This window comes from Babylonia areolata, chromosome 6, assembly GCF_041734735.1.
Source record: "Babylonia areolata isolate BAREFJ2019XMU chromosome 6, ASM4173473v1, whole genome shotgun sequence".
Taxonomy (NCBI): domain Eukaryota; kingdom Metazoa; phylum Mollusca; class Gastropoda; order Neogastropoda; family Buccinidae; genus Babylonia; species Babylonia areolata.
In genome coordinates, this window is record NC_134881.1 from 49,891,928 (window position 1) to 49,904,887 (window position 12,960).

The following is a 12,960-nucleotide window of genomic DNA, read 5'->3' on the forward strand; positions in this document are numbered from 1 at the left end:
TATTTTATTTGCAGGAAGTGAGCACACAAAATGATCCATTTAAGTTTTCCATATATGCGCAAAACAGAAAAGCCATTTAAGAATACTATTTGAGAATAACATCAAGCTCCATCAAAAAATTCAAACCGCAGTCCTCAGTCCACCAATCCTCTGAAATTTCTGGATCCATGGACCATTCTGATGCCCGAGTATTCTGATAAAAAGTGGTACCGTGATAAAAAGTGGTACACTTCATCAAGTAATTTTGTGAGTAAATAAGATTATATAAACCTAACAGTTTAAATAACAGAAATGTGTACATTTTCTTAATACATACAAAGCTTTGTCAGACATAAAACCAAAAAAGTCAATGGATAACTTTAACATGGCACAATTTTTTTATGGCAGTCTTCATTCTCATACAAGAGCACACTTACATCACTGACCACAACCTTTTGACAACAGTGTGTCTATAAAGCTATGTGTGTGGTTTTCATGACAAATACATATGATTCCGATTCACACAAACCAGACCTGTTTAACCCATCTTTGTGTTTGGTGTATTCTTGTCAAAAAAATGGTGTCCTCTTCTTCAAAATAGTGTACCAAGCGAACATATCTGAAACTGCAATTCTGTAACTTCTACAGTGCACACACAAACACACACAAACACCCCACTCATCCCCACACCCCCACCCCTTCTCACACACACACACACACACACGCACACACACACAGAGATACGCACACAGTGACTGAGTGAGAGGAGTGAACCACTGAAAACGAAAGCCGTACAAGGACGATTTTTAAAAGTTTGTCGATCCTGTCACAAATGCATTTATTTCCCAGGAGTTGCACGATGACCTGGTTGTGAATTTCACACAATCTTGCACTTCATCACATGTGCGTCTTCAACGTACTGCAACCATCTGATTTCTTACTCCCATGAACGCTGAAGTGTGGCTTTTCATTTTCGGTGATCCATCCCCTAAGCTGGCTGATCAATGTTGGCTGATTCAAAATCATCAAGCCATGATAGTGGAGGCATTCTGATTTCAAACTGTAGTACAGAATATTCGACAAGCCTCGTTTTGAGCGTACCAGAAATGGGCAGCATTTTCCGTAAAGGAAGATAAGACGAAAGTAATGAACTTTCCAGCAGTTGCCGATTTCACAGAAGATGCCGACCGTATACTATTAAAACAAGAAGAAGCAAACGCTGTTGTTTGACCGTGCTTGTTCACATTTCAATTGACGCCGGTTTCTTAGTGCATCCCATGGACTCCCTAGCCAAAACTGTAGTGTGTTCTTTCTCATTTTAGAGAGTCAGGAATGCACATATGTGTGTTAATGGAAGCCCTGGTGTGTGTGTGTGTGTGTGTGTGTGTGTGCGAGTGGTGTGGTGCTGTTTGTGTATGGGAGGTGGGGGGGGTCACAGTATGTGTGTCTCACAGTATGTGTGTTTCAGTGTGTGGGGGGGGGAGGAGGCGGGGGAACGGTGGGGGGGGGGGGGTGAGGGGGATGGTAGTGCTTGTGTGTGTGGGCGGGGGGACAAGGGTGGCGGTCACAGAGAGAGAGAGAGAGAGAGAGAGAGAGAGAGAGAGTGTGTGTGTGTGTATATCTGAGTGAAATAAAAGAGAATGGTAAAGGGTCACAGTTCCAGAGAGGGAAGGTGTAGTGGTGCAGCAGACAGCTGTGCTATCTACACGGAGGTTGCCTAGCAACAGGACTTTCCACAATGCCCTTTGATATGTGCATGTCGTTCCCCTCAACAAAACTGGACTTTTGGCACCCCCCTCCCCTCCAAACGCCCACTCTGCCTCCATCCTTTCTGCCATCTCCAGACCATGTAAAACAGGAGTTGGGGGGGTGAGTGGGGGATGGCAAGTAGCAAGCTTGCGATACAGGTGGTGGTGTCAGGAGGATGGAAGCAAGAGAGAGTGAGTGAGGGGAGCATGAGAAGGTGGGAGGAAAAAGTGCAAGTTTGTTTGAGTGCATATATGTGCATTGCTTTGAATACAATTCTGTGTGTGCGTGCGTGCGTGTGTGTGCGCGAGAAAGAGAGTGAGTGTGTTGAGTGTGCGTGTGCATGCGCATATTATTAAGCTCTGTATGAACGCTCATATGTGTGCACATGTGCAAGTGTGAAGGGAGAGAGATAAAATTTAAAAAAACCCCAGAGTATGTGTATATGTGAGTGCATTCATGTGATTTTTTTTCAAAGATGGAGCGAGGAAGAGTGTGTGTGTGTGTGTGTGTGTTTGTGCGTGCACGCGCATTCAATTCAGCTCTGTGTCTGTGCGTGCATATGTAACTTTGGTAATCTGGCTGTAGGTCTCAAATCTAAATAAACTGACTCTTGCCATGAACTGTCTGTACCCCAGTGTCGGCTGTGTCAGAAAAAGCACTGGGCTGTGTCAGAAAAAGCACTGACGCCAATTGCTAAAAGGTTTCTGTTTCCATCGCAACAATGTTACTTGTGGGCTGTGTCAGAAACAGCACTGACGTCAATTGCTACAAAGTTTCTGTTTCCATCGCAACAATGTTACTTGTGCATAAAGTGGCAAACCTTTGCAGCTTTTGCTGAATGAACAGAGGGTCAAGCAGATGTACTCACGGCCCTTGTGACTTGACAGGGATGGAGATTGCGCACACAGGCGTTTACATTTACGTGTATCTGTGCGTGCGTGCGTGTGTGTGTGTATGTGTATGTATGTGGGTGCGCGCACGCTCGCTCGCATGTCTGTGCGTGTGTGTGTGTAGGGATCGTTATCAGCATTCTGACAACTTCAATCGACCATCAAGAAACTTTCTGACTTCGATTTTGGTGCTCTGGCAAATCACTGGATCGCCTCTCAAGGGGTCAACAAACGACGCTTTCAGTTCGAAAGAGCATTCTGTTTTCATTTTTAACAGATCATCCAGTTGGTAAACAATGTAGAACTGACGGCCCATTGGCTTTTCTTTTTCTTTTCTTCCAGAAAACAGACACTCCGTTTTTAATGTAAATCTGAAGACAGATTTCCATGCCTAGACTGAAGAGTTGCACCCATACAATCTGACACCAATCGCACTCGGCCTCACCTGCGGCGTCATTTTGTGAATGGCGTCGCCTACCCGTGATGTTATTTTTCTGTTCTTCACTTCTGTTTTCACGATCTCATCTTGCCAGGCCCAGTTCCACTTATTTTTCACTCCTGTATCGATCTCTGCTGCAAAAATCTTCTTATCCTTTGTGAGTTTTCTCATTTTGTCAATGATTGAAGACGATCAACAAAATCAGGTACCTTTGCAAGTCGTGAAGCCCGCGAGCAAAAGTTTTGTAATCCTGACCGAATACGGATAAGCTGAATTGATGACAGAGAATCAACCGAACACTTATTCTCAACTGGTTCGCTTATCCAAACATGCGGCATATTAGCAAACGCTGTGGGTCTGTCTTGTCGATCTGTCGGACAACTTTCACGCAACCTTCGTGGGTCGGAAAAAAACTCACCCCCCATATCCCCCCCACCCCCTCATTTTCTCAATGGATTTACATGAATCTAAAAAATGGCCTCTGGAGCCAGTTTTCGGTCGGAAATCTCACTATAGTCGGAAAAATCTCATGCCTAATTATATGTAGAATGCAGAAAAAATAAACATGTGCAACAAAAGAAGGTAATTATATTTTTAATCAATGTTTATAATTACCCACTATCAAAAATCGCAAGTTATTTGCCTTGGCATGGGATTTCAGGGGTCATTAGTGCTGAGCGACCTGGGGGTAAGAAGGTTAAAGCAATTCATTTTCCTTCTGCAGATCAGAGAAATGATTTGCCTCTTATGAAAATCATTTTGGTAATGTTTTCCCCATGAAACCATAGATTTTCTGTATATCTTTATGCAACTCAGAGTTACCGGTGTTTTTTTCTTCAAGCTGAAATTTTGACCGTTGGACTTTTTCTACCATGGTGTGACATTCCTGTAGTGAAAGCGAAATATTTTAATCTAATTCATTCATGGAACTTGTAGCTCCTTTTCTAGCCAAAATGTCAACTTTTTCATTATTGTAAAAACCAGCAAAAGGTTATGTAAGAGCCTCTTAGTAAGAGTTCGTGAATCAAATGGTTGATTTCAATAATGAGTTCACACCAAACCATTTCTTTTAAAAGTTTAATAGTGTGAAGAACTGATTCAGAATGAACACAAAATAGAATCTGAAATATAGTTTTCGGAAAGGACATCATAAAATTTAATGCCATGAGTTCAGCTGTGAAAATGGACTTTCTCTACCAGATCAAATAGTTTTTTAAGTTAAGGTCTGGAATAACGAAAGCAGCACCAGCTCTATTATTTCCAACAGAGACATCTGTAAGTATCTTTAGATGATTAGGGTATTTCTCTTCCAAATGAATTCGTACATATGATTAATTAAATTCATGTTGTCATCTTTGGTCAGATCAGTATTACTGATATCAAACTGCACTCTTTGGAGTTCCCATACAGGTGTAGGTGATACCACAAACCTTTTAGCAAAATGTGGGGTTTTATTCACGCCAGAATTTGTTAAAATATTTGACTAGTATGTTCCCAATGTGGTATGAGAAGATATAGATCTAACTCTCTTTGGAAAATCACGGTCGGATTTCAGAATTATTTCTGATTCCAAATTATTTTTTGAGTGTGCGTGTGTGTGTACGAACCAATAATATTAATTTCACCTGCAGTGAGTTATAATAAAGTTTTTTTTAATTCATTAATCCTCAGGACTGGCTCAACACAAAACACAGAAAATGGCCATTATATGTGCCAGGTCTAAATGATATAAACTGTAAACATATGATACACTCTAAATCTATGAAGGATCCATTTTTGTACATGCTACATTCTATGAAACAAAATTAACATGCAATAAGTAAAACTAAGAGACAGTTGTTTGATTCACGAAGAAAAAGACAATATTCTCTGACAAAATCATTTGGAAGGCAACATACACACCTGCTGCATGGCAGTATCTTGAGGAAAGGGAATGTCTTTAAAGTCGGCGTCATCATCTTCACTACTAGATGCCAGGGGGTGACCCCGCTGTTAGCACAAATCAAAGATTAACATTAATGTACAAATATACAAATGTACTGGAAACTGCAAGGCATCTGTACACATAAGTGCATGCTCTCTTTGTGTGCTAGAACAATTCACTGCATCTAAAAAATTTTTTTTTTAAAGCATCACACTAAGTAATGCAGACATGCTGGTGTTCTTTTCCCTTTTTCCCTTTGTTTTCACAATCTGCCACCTCACCCCCCCCCCCCTCCACCCCCCAACTTGTTTCTTTCTCTATTATTTTCTTTATCTTCCCTGTGTCAAATGTACTTTGGTTTAGCAGATGTGTAAAATAACTTCATGGATTTTTCTGCATGCGATAACACCTTGAAAGTTTTCGTCTGGAGAACAATAGGACATAGCACAAATAGCATAAACGAAAAGTAGTAATAATTCTCTGAAGACCTTGTACTGTCCAGCTCTCACTAAAGTTTCTTGTCACATCACATATTTAATGCATACTCACAAACTCAACTCTGTTCCTCTTGTTCACATCAGCAAGAGTGCCGAAAACAAAAGCATCCCATTTCTGTTTACACTCTTCTGGTACTTCTGTTAAAAAGAAAAGAAAAAAGAAACATTTTTTTTTCAAAATTATGAGAATGCAAAACAAAATCATGTTTTCAATTTGCTATATCTTAAAAAGTCTACTTCTAACAGACTTTTGTTATCAAATATTGACTTGGCAACCTCTGAACAGGCTTGAAAGTATATGAACAAAAGGAATAAGATAAAGTTAGGAGATACTGTGAGAAATACAAAGTCAATAACACAGCATCATATCCAAAGCAACCACAAACAAAAAAGAGAAAAAAAAGCTGCAAATTAATTTTCATTTCAGTGTGTATTTCAAGGTTTTCACTTTCTTAAGAAGAAAAAAAGTGTTGTCCTGTACTTACACAGCAAATTTTATAGTTTACTTTCACACACTTTTGCAACCATACATAACAAACGGCATAAATAAATATTACAAGGTAGCTTACAATTTTATTCCATACGAGTTCTCATAAACTGACAAGAGCAAACCAAAAAAAGTAATCAGTAATTTCATGTTATTCACACAAAGTATGTGAATTATATACTAATTTAAGGAATAATATACTACTTCACATTTAAAGAGCAGTGAAGAAATCACTACATCAGAGCCACACCAGTTTATCTCAAAAATGGTGGATTTAGGAAATGCCCACTTGAAGTTTTTAAATGATGGCAGAAATCACACGAGTGCTTCTACAAAGATGAAACTCACAGTAGTTAAAGGTCCGGTAGTAATGTACAAGTGCTATTAGCAGCATCAAACCATACTGAATAGAAAACACAAAAACATGGGTTTACAAATAAGTCATTCCTCGCATGAAATCTGCCTTGCAATGGCTGTTCATAATTTGGGGCAAACCAGTCTTTCTATAGTAAGCCCGCTGTAGCATGAAATGTCACTGCGCTCAGCCAGTACACACATTTTCATAAAATAGTTCTATGTCTTAGGGAATGGTTTATAGCATATAACACTCAGTGCACATATGAGAACTTTCACAGGAAGTCTTCACTTCTATCTATAGGAAAAGCTTGTTCACATTTCATAATTATGGAAGTGCAGCTTAGTGTTGTTTTTGATACCGTGAACTGTTTACTCAGTCCGCAGTGTATGACAACGTTTACAATGAATAATATAATTCTGTCCGTGTACACCACTGCAACAGTGGGTCGAATTTGTTCAAGTCCAGGTTATACTGACAGTATCACTCCAAAAAAAAAAAAAAGAAGTAAACATGATAGCGTGTGACCAAAGGAATAACACATTATGAAGGCGCTCCTTTCACAGCAGAAAAAAAGGGTTTTCTGGTTACTCATTTCACACTGGCAAATGAAACAGGAGTCATCCACTGCCTGAGAAATACAAAAATACAATAAGTGAAAAAGTGTTAAAATCAGTTGAAAGAGCACAATCCCCTGTGTCACTAAGTTCTCCATCAGCCAGCCCCAGGGAAACCCTACGTTGAGCCCAACATCACAGTCAACGGTCAGAGACTCAGTGCGGTGGAGCGGTTCACATACCTTGGCAGCACACTGTCACGAAATGCGACCATCGACGATGAAGTAAACGTCAGGATTGCAAGAGCAAGCGCAACTTTTGGTAGACTCAATGCAAATGTCTGGAACAGAAGAGGCATTAGTCTTGAGACCAAGCTAAAGGTCTACAGAGCAGTAGTTCTCCCCACACTACTGTACGCCTGCGAAACTTGGACAGTGTACCAACGACATGCCAAGAAGCTGAACCACTTCCACACAACATGCCTCAGGAAGCTACTGAACATCAAGTGGCAAGACAAGACCCCAGACACAGAGGTGCTCGCAAAAGCCACCCTTCCCAGCATCTTCACCATCCTGATGCAATCCCAGCTTCGCTGGGCTGGACACGTGGCGCGCATGCCAGACCATCGGCTGCCCAAAAGGCTCTTCTATGGCGAGCTGCAACAAGGGAAGAGATCACACGGAGGTCAGAAGAAGCGCTTCAGAGATACTCTGAAAGTCTCTCTGAAAGCGTTTGATATCAACCCTGACTCCTGGGAGGAATCTGCAGTGGACCGTGACAAATGGCACGCTGCTGTGCACAAAGGCGCCAGGTTGTGCGAGGCCAACAGGACTGCTGCAGCTGTTGAGAAGAGGCAGGCCAGAAAGTCACGGGCAAACAAGCTCCCTGACAATGATATGCCTGTCTTTGTCTGCCCCAACTGTCAGCGAACATTTCGTGCGCAGATTGGACTATTCAGCCATCTGCGCACTCACAGATAGATTCATGAGCATCCTTCCCCCCACCCCACCACCACCCTCCCCCATCTGGATGACAACAATGGTCATCATCGATCACGATGGACACACCACCAAGTTAAAAAAAAAAAAAAAAAGAAAGAAAAAAAGAGAGGATGTCACTCATCATCAGTATCTGTGCTTTCTGTTCTGTCCGGTTCAGGCAGCCTGTCTAAAACAGAGCTGTTGCTTGGGATATTGTGATAGTAGTAATGATGTTTCTTTGGCACAATGCCCATGTCACAGAAGTCCAGCAGGTCACGCTTTTTTGCTTCTTGAGAGTGCTTGGCGGGTGTCACAGCGCTTTGGTAATTCCTGATAGCCAACAGATGCTTTCTTTTGTCTGCTGTTTCCTTTGATCTTTAGTTGTTTGAAATCTTCTGACATTCTGTATTTGAAAAATATTGTGTCTTCTTCAGATTTCACATACCTAATCCACACAATTTTGAGCCAGTTTACCTGCTTTCCCCCTGTATCTACTTTTGTATTTCTCAGGGTTGAAGATGCCACCTGCTCCAAGTCAAAGAAATCGCCATGTTCCAACACATCTAGTGTGTATGGGTTTAATGATGATCTAGCTCCTTGGATCACAGGGTACCACATTTCTGGGATAAAAATCTGTGTCTTTTTTTTGGCTTTCTCTATGGCTGAATGGACAGAGTCACATTCCATATGGGAATGTCCACTTACAAGAAACTTCTGATCAATGACCTCTGTCTTGTCAAAATGCCTAACAACATAATGCAAAGCTGATGCTACAAACTTATTTCGATTCTGACCACCACAAGTGTCTGAATACAGAATGACATGTTTAACATTTGGGGGTAATGATTTAATACATCTGATAAGACAGGTTCCAATCTCACATGAGCCTTTCCTGCCCTCTGTCTCATCCCACACATAGCATGTTGCCTCTTTGTCACCTAGAGAATAGATTAAGGTTATAGACTGCAAGTTTTCGCTTATAGTGCACCCGACTTACATTTGAGCAAGGTGTGGCCAAGACAGTTTCCAGATCAGAAGTCATGCAGTGGACGTCATCACTTTGTTTGGATAGCTCCCTATCTTCAGCTTTTTCTTCTCTGGCTTCAATTTTTCTTTTGATGTGTTCTTGATACTGTGTTTCTCTTTCTGCTGTAAGTTCTCCACAGCGCTTTTCTTCAAGATATGTGGCACACACAAGGCACAAGTCTTTTTTAGGTTTATGAAAATCAAGATTATACTCTGTATTAAAAATGTCACTATACAGACTGCTGGAAACTGGTTTAACTCCGTCAGCTTTACAAGAATCACAGTAGAAACCATACATGATGTTAACATTAAGAGTGTTATCAAGAAACTTTCTTTTACTCCTCTGCCTACAATAATGTGACTCCACTGCAGGGAAACTTTCAATGTGTCTTTTTACTCCAGTTCTAGACTCCTCTGAAGTTTTGTTTGAAGGTGTATGTTTGCCTCTCTTTTCTTGTCCAGTGTACATGCCATTTTTGGTATTTTTCATGGTAGTATTGATGTAACCGTGGCCAATGTCAAATGTACCTTGGAAAAAACGCTTACACACTTGAACCTGGTTCCCATCAGCAGGAAGAAAAAACTTTCTGGCGACTTGCCTGGTTTTCCTGACAGGTTCTTTGCTGTCATCAAGGTATGTGAGTGTTTCTTTTTGTTCTACATGCCTGCACACAAAATCTGTCTGTCTTTCAGGAGAACATAAATTATAAAACATGTTAAATAGTGTCTGGTGCTGTGTCAGTTACTTTAGAGTTACATTTTAGTTTACAGTTACAGTTTGCTGATCGCACTTCTTTGGCCTGCACTGATTTCCCTCTGCTTGAAATATACTCTTTACCTTCTAATTTAAGTTGTTTTCTAACATTCCTTTTCCATTTTGTTGGATCTGCCTTGCGTTTCCTGGGAGCTGTCTTTTTTGGTGGTGTGTAGAGAGATGTTCGTGTTGACGTCGACACTGTGACTGGATCTGTTGATGCTGGTGACTGACACTGCACGGGTGTTTGAAGTGGTGGAGATGGTGGAGGCATTAAGATGATGGTGGGGAGGGTGTTGGAAAAGACTGCTCATCTAGTGATGATGATGGAGCAGACGGTGATTGTAGGTAAGGCGATTCCATGGAAGATGATGGTTTGGGGGATGGTGACATTTTTTGTTGCTGTGAAGATGGTGGCAGTGATTGGGGTGGCTGGGATGGTTAAGTGTTGATGTTGCTGGTGAAGGCCATCCAGGATTAAACATGGAATAAATGTGCTGTTTAACAGCAATAGCCCCATCATAGTGCTCTGGAACACCAACTTGTAATGGCAGAGCAAGGTATATGGGGTGAAAAATACTGCTTTGGTGGTTTGCTCGGGGTTTGATGTTGATTGCCTGCTTGATCCTGGTGGTGAAGATTTTCACTCTTCGGTTACAGTAGTCAGCCAACACCAAGGGAAGGATGTCGTTGGCCTCTGAGTTGAACTGTCCAGGTCGTCGGATCTTGTCAATCTTGGCCCGGGCAAACTGAAGCTTCTCGGCTGAATTGAGGCCGGCATCAATGTTGAGGAAGTTGATGTACTCTGCAACGTTTTCCATCATGTAGATGCAGAGGTTTTGTCTGAGGTCTTCTGTGTCCTCGTTTAAGTGCAGTGAAGCAGCGCGGAAAAAGCAGTTCCTGTCTGCAGGTACCTCCACCCTCTCCATGCTGTTGGCTTTCAGCCTGGCACCAAGGCGCCTGTTGTTGATCTTCACAGAAAGGTGGCGCAAGTTTTCTGTCTCTCTGCTCCGCCTCATCGCCTCTGACAGCTCATTCACTCTCTTTTCTGAAACAAATAAAACGTAACCAACATGAATTATAAAATTTTGGTTTGGGTGAAGCACTAAACCATTGCTCAAAGTGGAACAAAAAGGAAACTCGAGAACATGTACAAGAACAAACAAAACCACACATCAAAAAACCACCACATATTTGTATACTGATAGTTACATTGGTACGTTTATTTAAAATTTGGTTGAAAAGTCAATGATCAAAATGGGACGAAAAGAAATGCATCAAGCAGAAATACAAATATTTTATTACCTCAAGATTTAGAAACATAACAGCACATACAAAAAATCAGCCATGTATGCGAGTTCTCTCCCAAAAAGCAATCATCTAAAAAGTGTTCAGATAAAAAGTGTTCTCCTTGTAGAAAAATTAATCATAAGCAAGTGCCTGCACACACACGCACACACGCAGCGCGCGCACACATACACATATGCACATGTACATATGCACATTTACACACACACATATGCACATGTACACACACACATGCGCGCATGCACGCACGCATGTGCACGCACACACACACACACAAAAACCATGCTGAAGGTACAAGTGCCAGGAAAAAATCTTACCGGCAGAGTTTTCATTTTCCGATTCCAGTCGCTGTAGCAACTCGTTTATCTCCTCCTCCTCCCAGTCAGACCACTCAGCATTGTTGTCAGCCATTTTTTCTATATTAAATAAAACAACAACAACATGAAAGCATATAATTGTAATGAAACAGAACACTGTCATCCATTTTTATGTTGCAAAATAGTGGCACAACATCCAGTTTTGTTTTTGTTTTTTCGGGGGGGATGGGGATTGGTAATTTTCTTTGGCATATTATGTTTGTTTATTTTTGTTTCATTCAAATTCAATTTTATTTACTTTGTTCTTTGCTTGTTTGTTTGAAGAGACAGCCTGCACAAAAATTATGAATGTGGCTCAAAAGATCAATATCATCATTATCATCATTACAGCAAAGTTATATTATGCATAGAGAACTTTATTAGTAAATCAGTAACAAGTCAAACAACTCACCTTGATTAAAAACTGAAGTAGCAGAGATTCTCCCAAGTCAATAAGGTGCATACTGCTCAACTGTCTTGAGGGAAAAGACTTGTCAGATTCTGCTAACTGTGCAGGTCTGTCCAGTAGACTGGAGAGATAGGCGGTTGCGTACACACAAGGCAGCCACTTATTTACATTTCATGTCTGGCACAAGTGAGTAAGACAGAGCTGGTCCAGTCTTCACCCAGGACAGGCCATCCCAGTCTTTCCCCTCCCTCATACCACAGGGGGCCACATGGTCAGTGTTCCATGGAATGCAGAAATGTTTGCTCTCCTGCTGCTGGCATCTTTCATGGCAGGGAAGAACATCAGCTAAGTGTACAGCAGTCGCCTGCCTCTCCCTTTCTTTTCTGCTCTTATCCTCTGAGAGGCACAGGCGGTTAAAACCACATGTTCAGCTGTTGCTCCAAACCTGCAGGCAATCTTGCTCCGTGCCAGAACAGTTTATTTGCATTATCTCTGCAATTATGCAACATCACATCACCAGGTTTGGAGCTCTTGATAAGACCATGAAAAGACTCAAAATGCAAAACAAAAAAAAACAAAAAATTTTTTGAGATAATCTGGTGTGGCTCTAATGTAGCGAAATGGTGAAAAACAAAAAAACGTAAGCAGTATATTCAGTAATCATATTTTTCAGTTGGACTCTACCATGTTGTGAGCATGTCAGGTCTGGGAATGTGAAAAAAAAAGTTTTTCCCAAATCTACAATAATAATAATTATTATCATTATTATAATCTTGACATATAAACAAAGCTGGCTGTAGTTCTGGAAGTTTAACTTCATATCCCATGTTGAAAACTGTGGAAACACAAGAAACATTGTCCCCCTTACGCAACACTTGTGTCAAAAAGGCAACTTGCGAGTGACTTCAAGGTGAAGCCACATGATCTGATTCTGAACACACACCATTAGCCATGACAACTGTTTCATGTTGAACACATAAGCCATTCATTTCCCAATGCCAGTGGTAACTGAACGTTTATAATACTGACCTGTCCACAAAAGCTTGATCATCTCACAGTTGCAACCTCTCTCTTTGGACCCAGATACAGCATTGGCCATCTTGGTCAGATGGCCCATGAAGCCCTTCCGCTTCCCTCCTTCCTTTGTTCTGAACAGATCAAAAGTTTGTGAAAGTGTGACTAACAACTGTTGCAGCTTCAATACCACACGATACAACACAATACTGTCTTATTCCACTGGTAAAACTTGG

The 12,960-nt window shown here is 41.2% G+C and overlaps 2 protein-coding genes across 8 annotated transcripts in view; both read right to left on the reverse strand.

Annotated features, from left to right (window-relative positions):
* Positions 1 to 12,960, reverse strand: part of LOC143283116 (serine/threonine-protein phosphatase 6 regulatory subunit 3-like) — a 146,173-nt gene that overhangs the window by 70,710 nt on the left and 62,503 nt on the right. For all 7 annotated transcript variants that reach the window (XM_076589249.1, XM_076589248.1, XM_076589246.1 and 4 more), the window contains exons 14-16: positions 12,740 to 12,858; positions 5,531 to 5,616; positions 4,960 to 5,046 (exon numbers count right to left, since the gene is read on the reverse strand). In XM_076589249.1, the coding sequence (XP_076445364.1) occupies positions 4,960 to 5,046; positions 5,531 to 5,616; positions 12,740 to 12,858 (292 nt within the window). The remainder of the gene's footprint in view (positions 1 to 4,959; positions 5,047 to 5,530; positions 5,617 to 12,739; positions 12,859 to 12,960) is intronic.
* LOC143283428 (uncharacterized) lies at positions 8,010 to 12,182 on the reverse strand. Its single transcript, XM_076589663.1, has 2 exons — positions 11,263 to 12,182; positions 8,010 to 10,685 (listed from the first exon to the last, which is right to left on the reverse strand). The coding sequence occupies exons 1-2, from the start codon at positions 11,423 to 11,425 to the stop codon at positions 9,952 to 9,954; spliced, it is 897 nt and encodes a 298-aa protein (XP_076445778.1). The 5' UTR covers positions 11,426 to 12,182; the 3' UTR covers positions 8,010 to 9,951.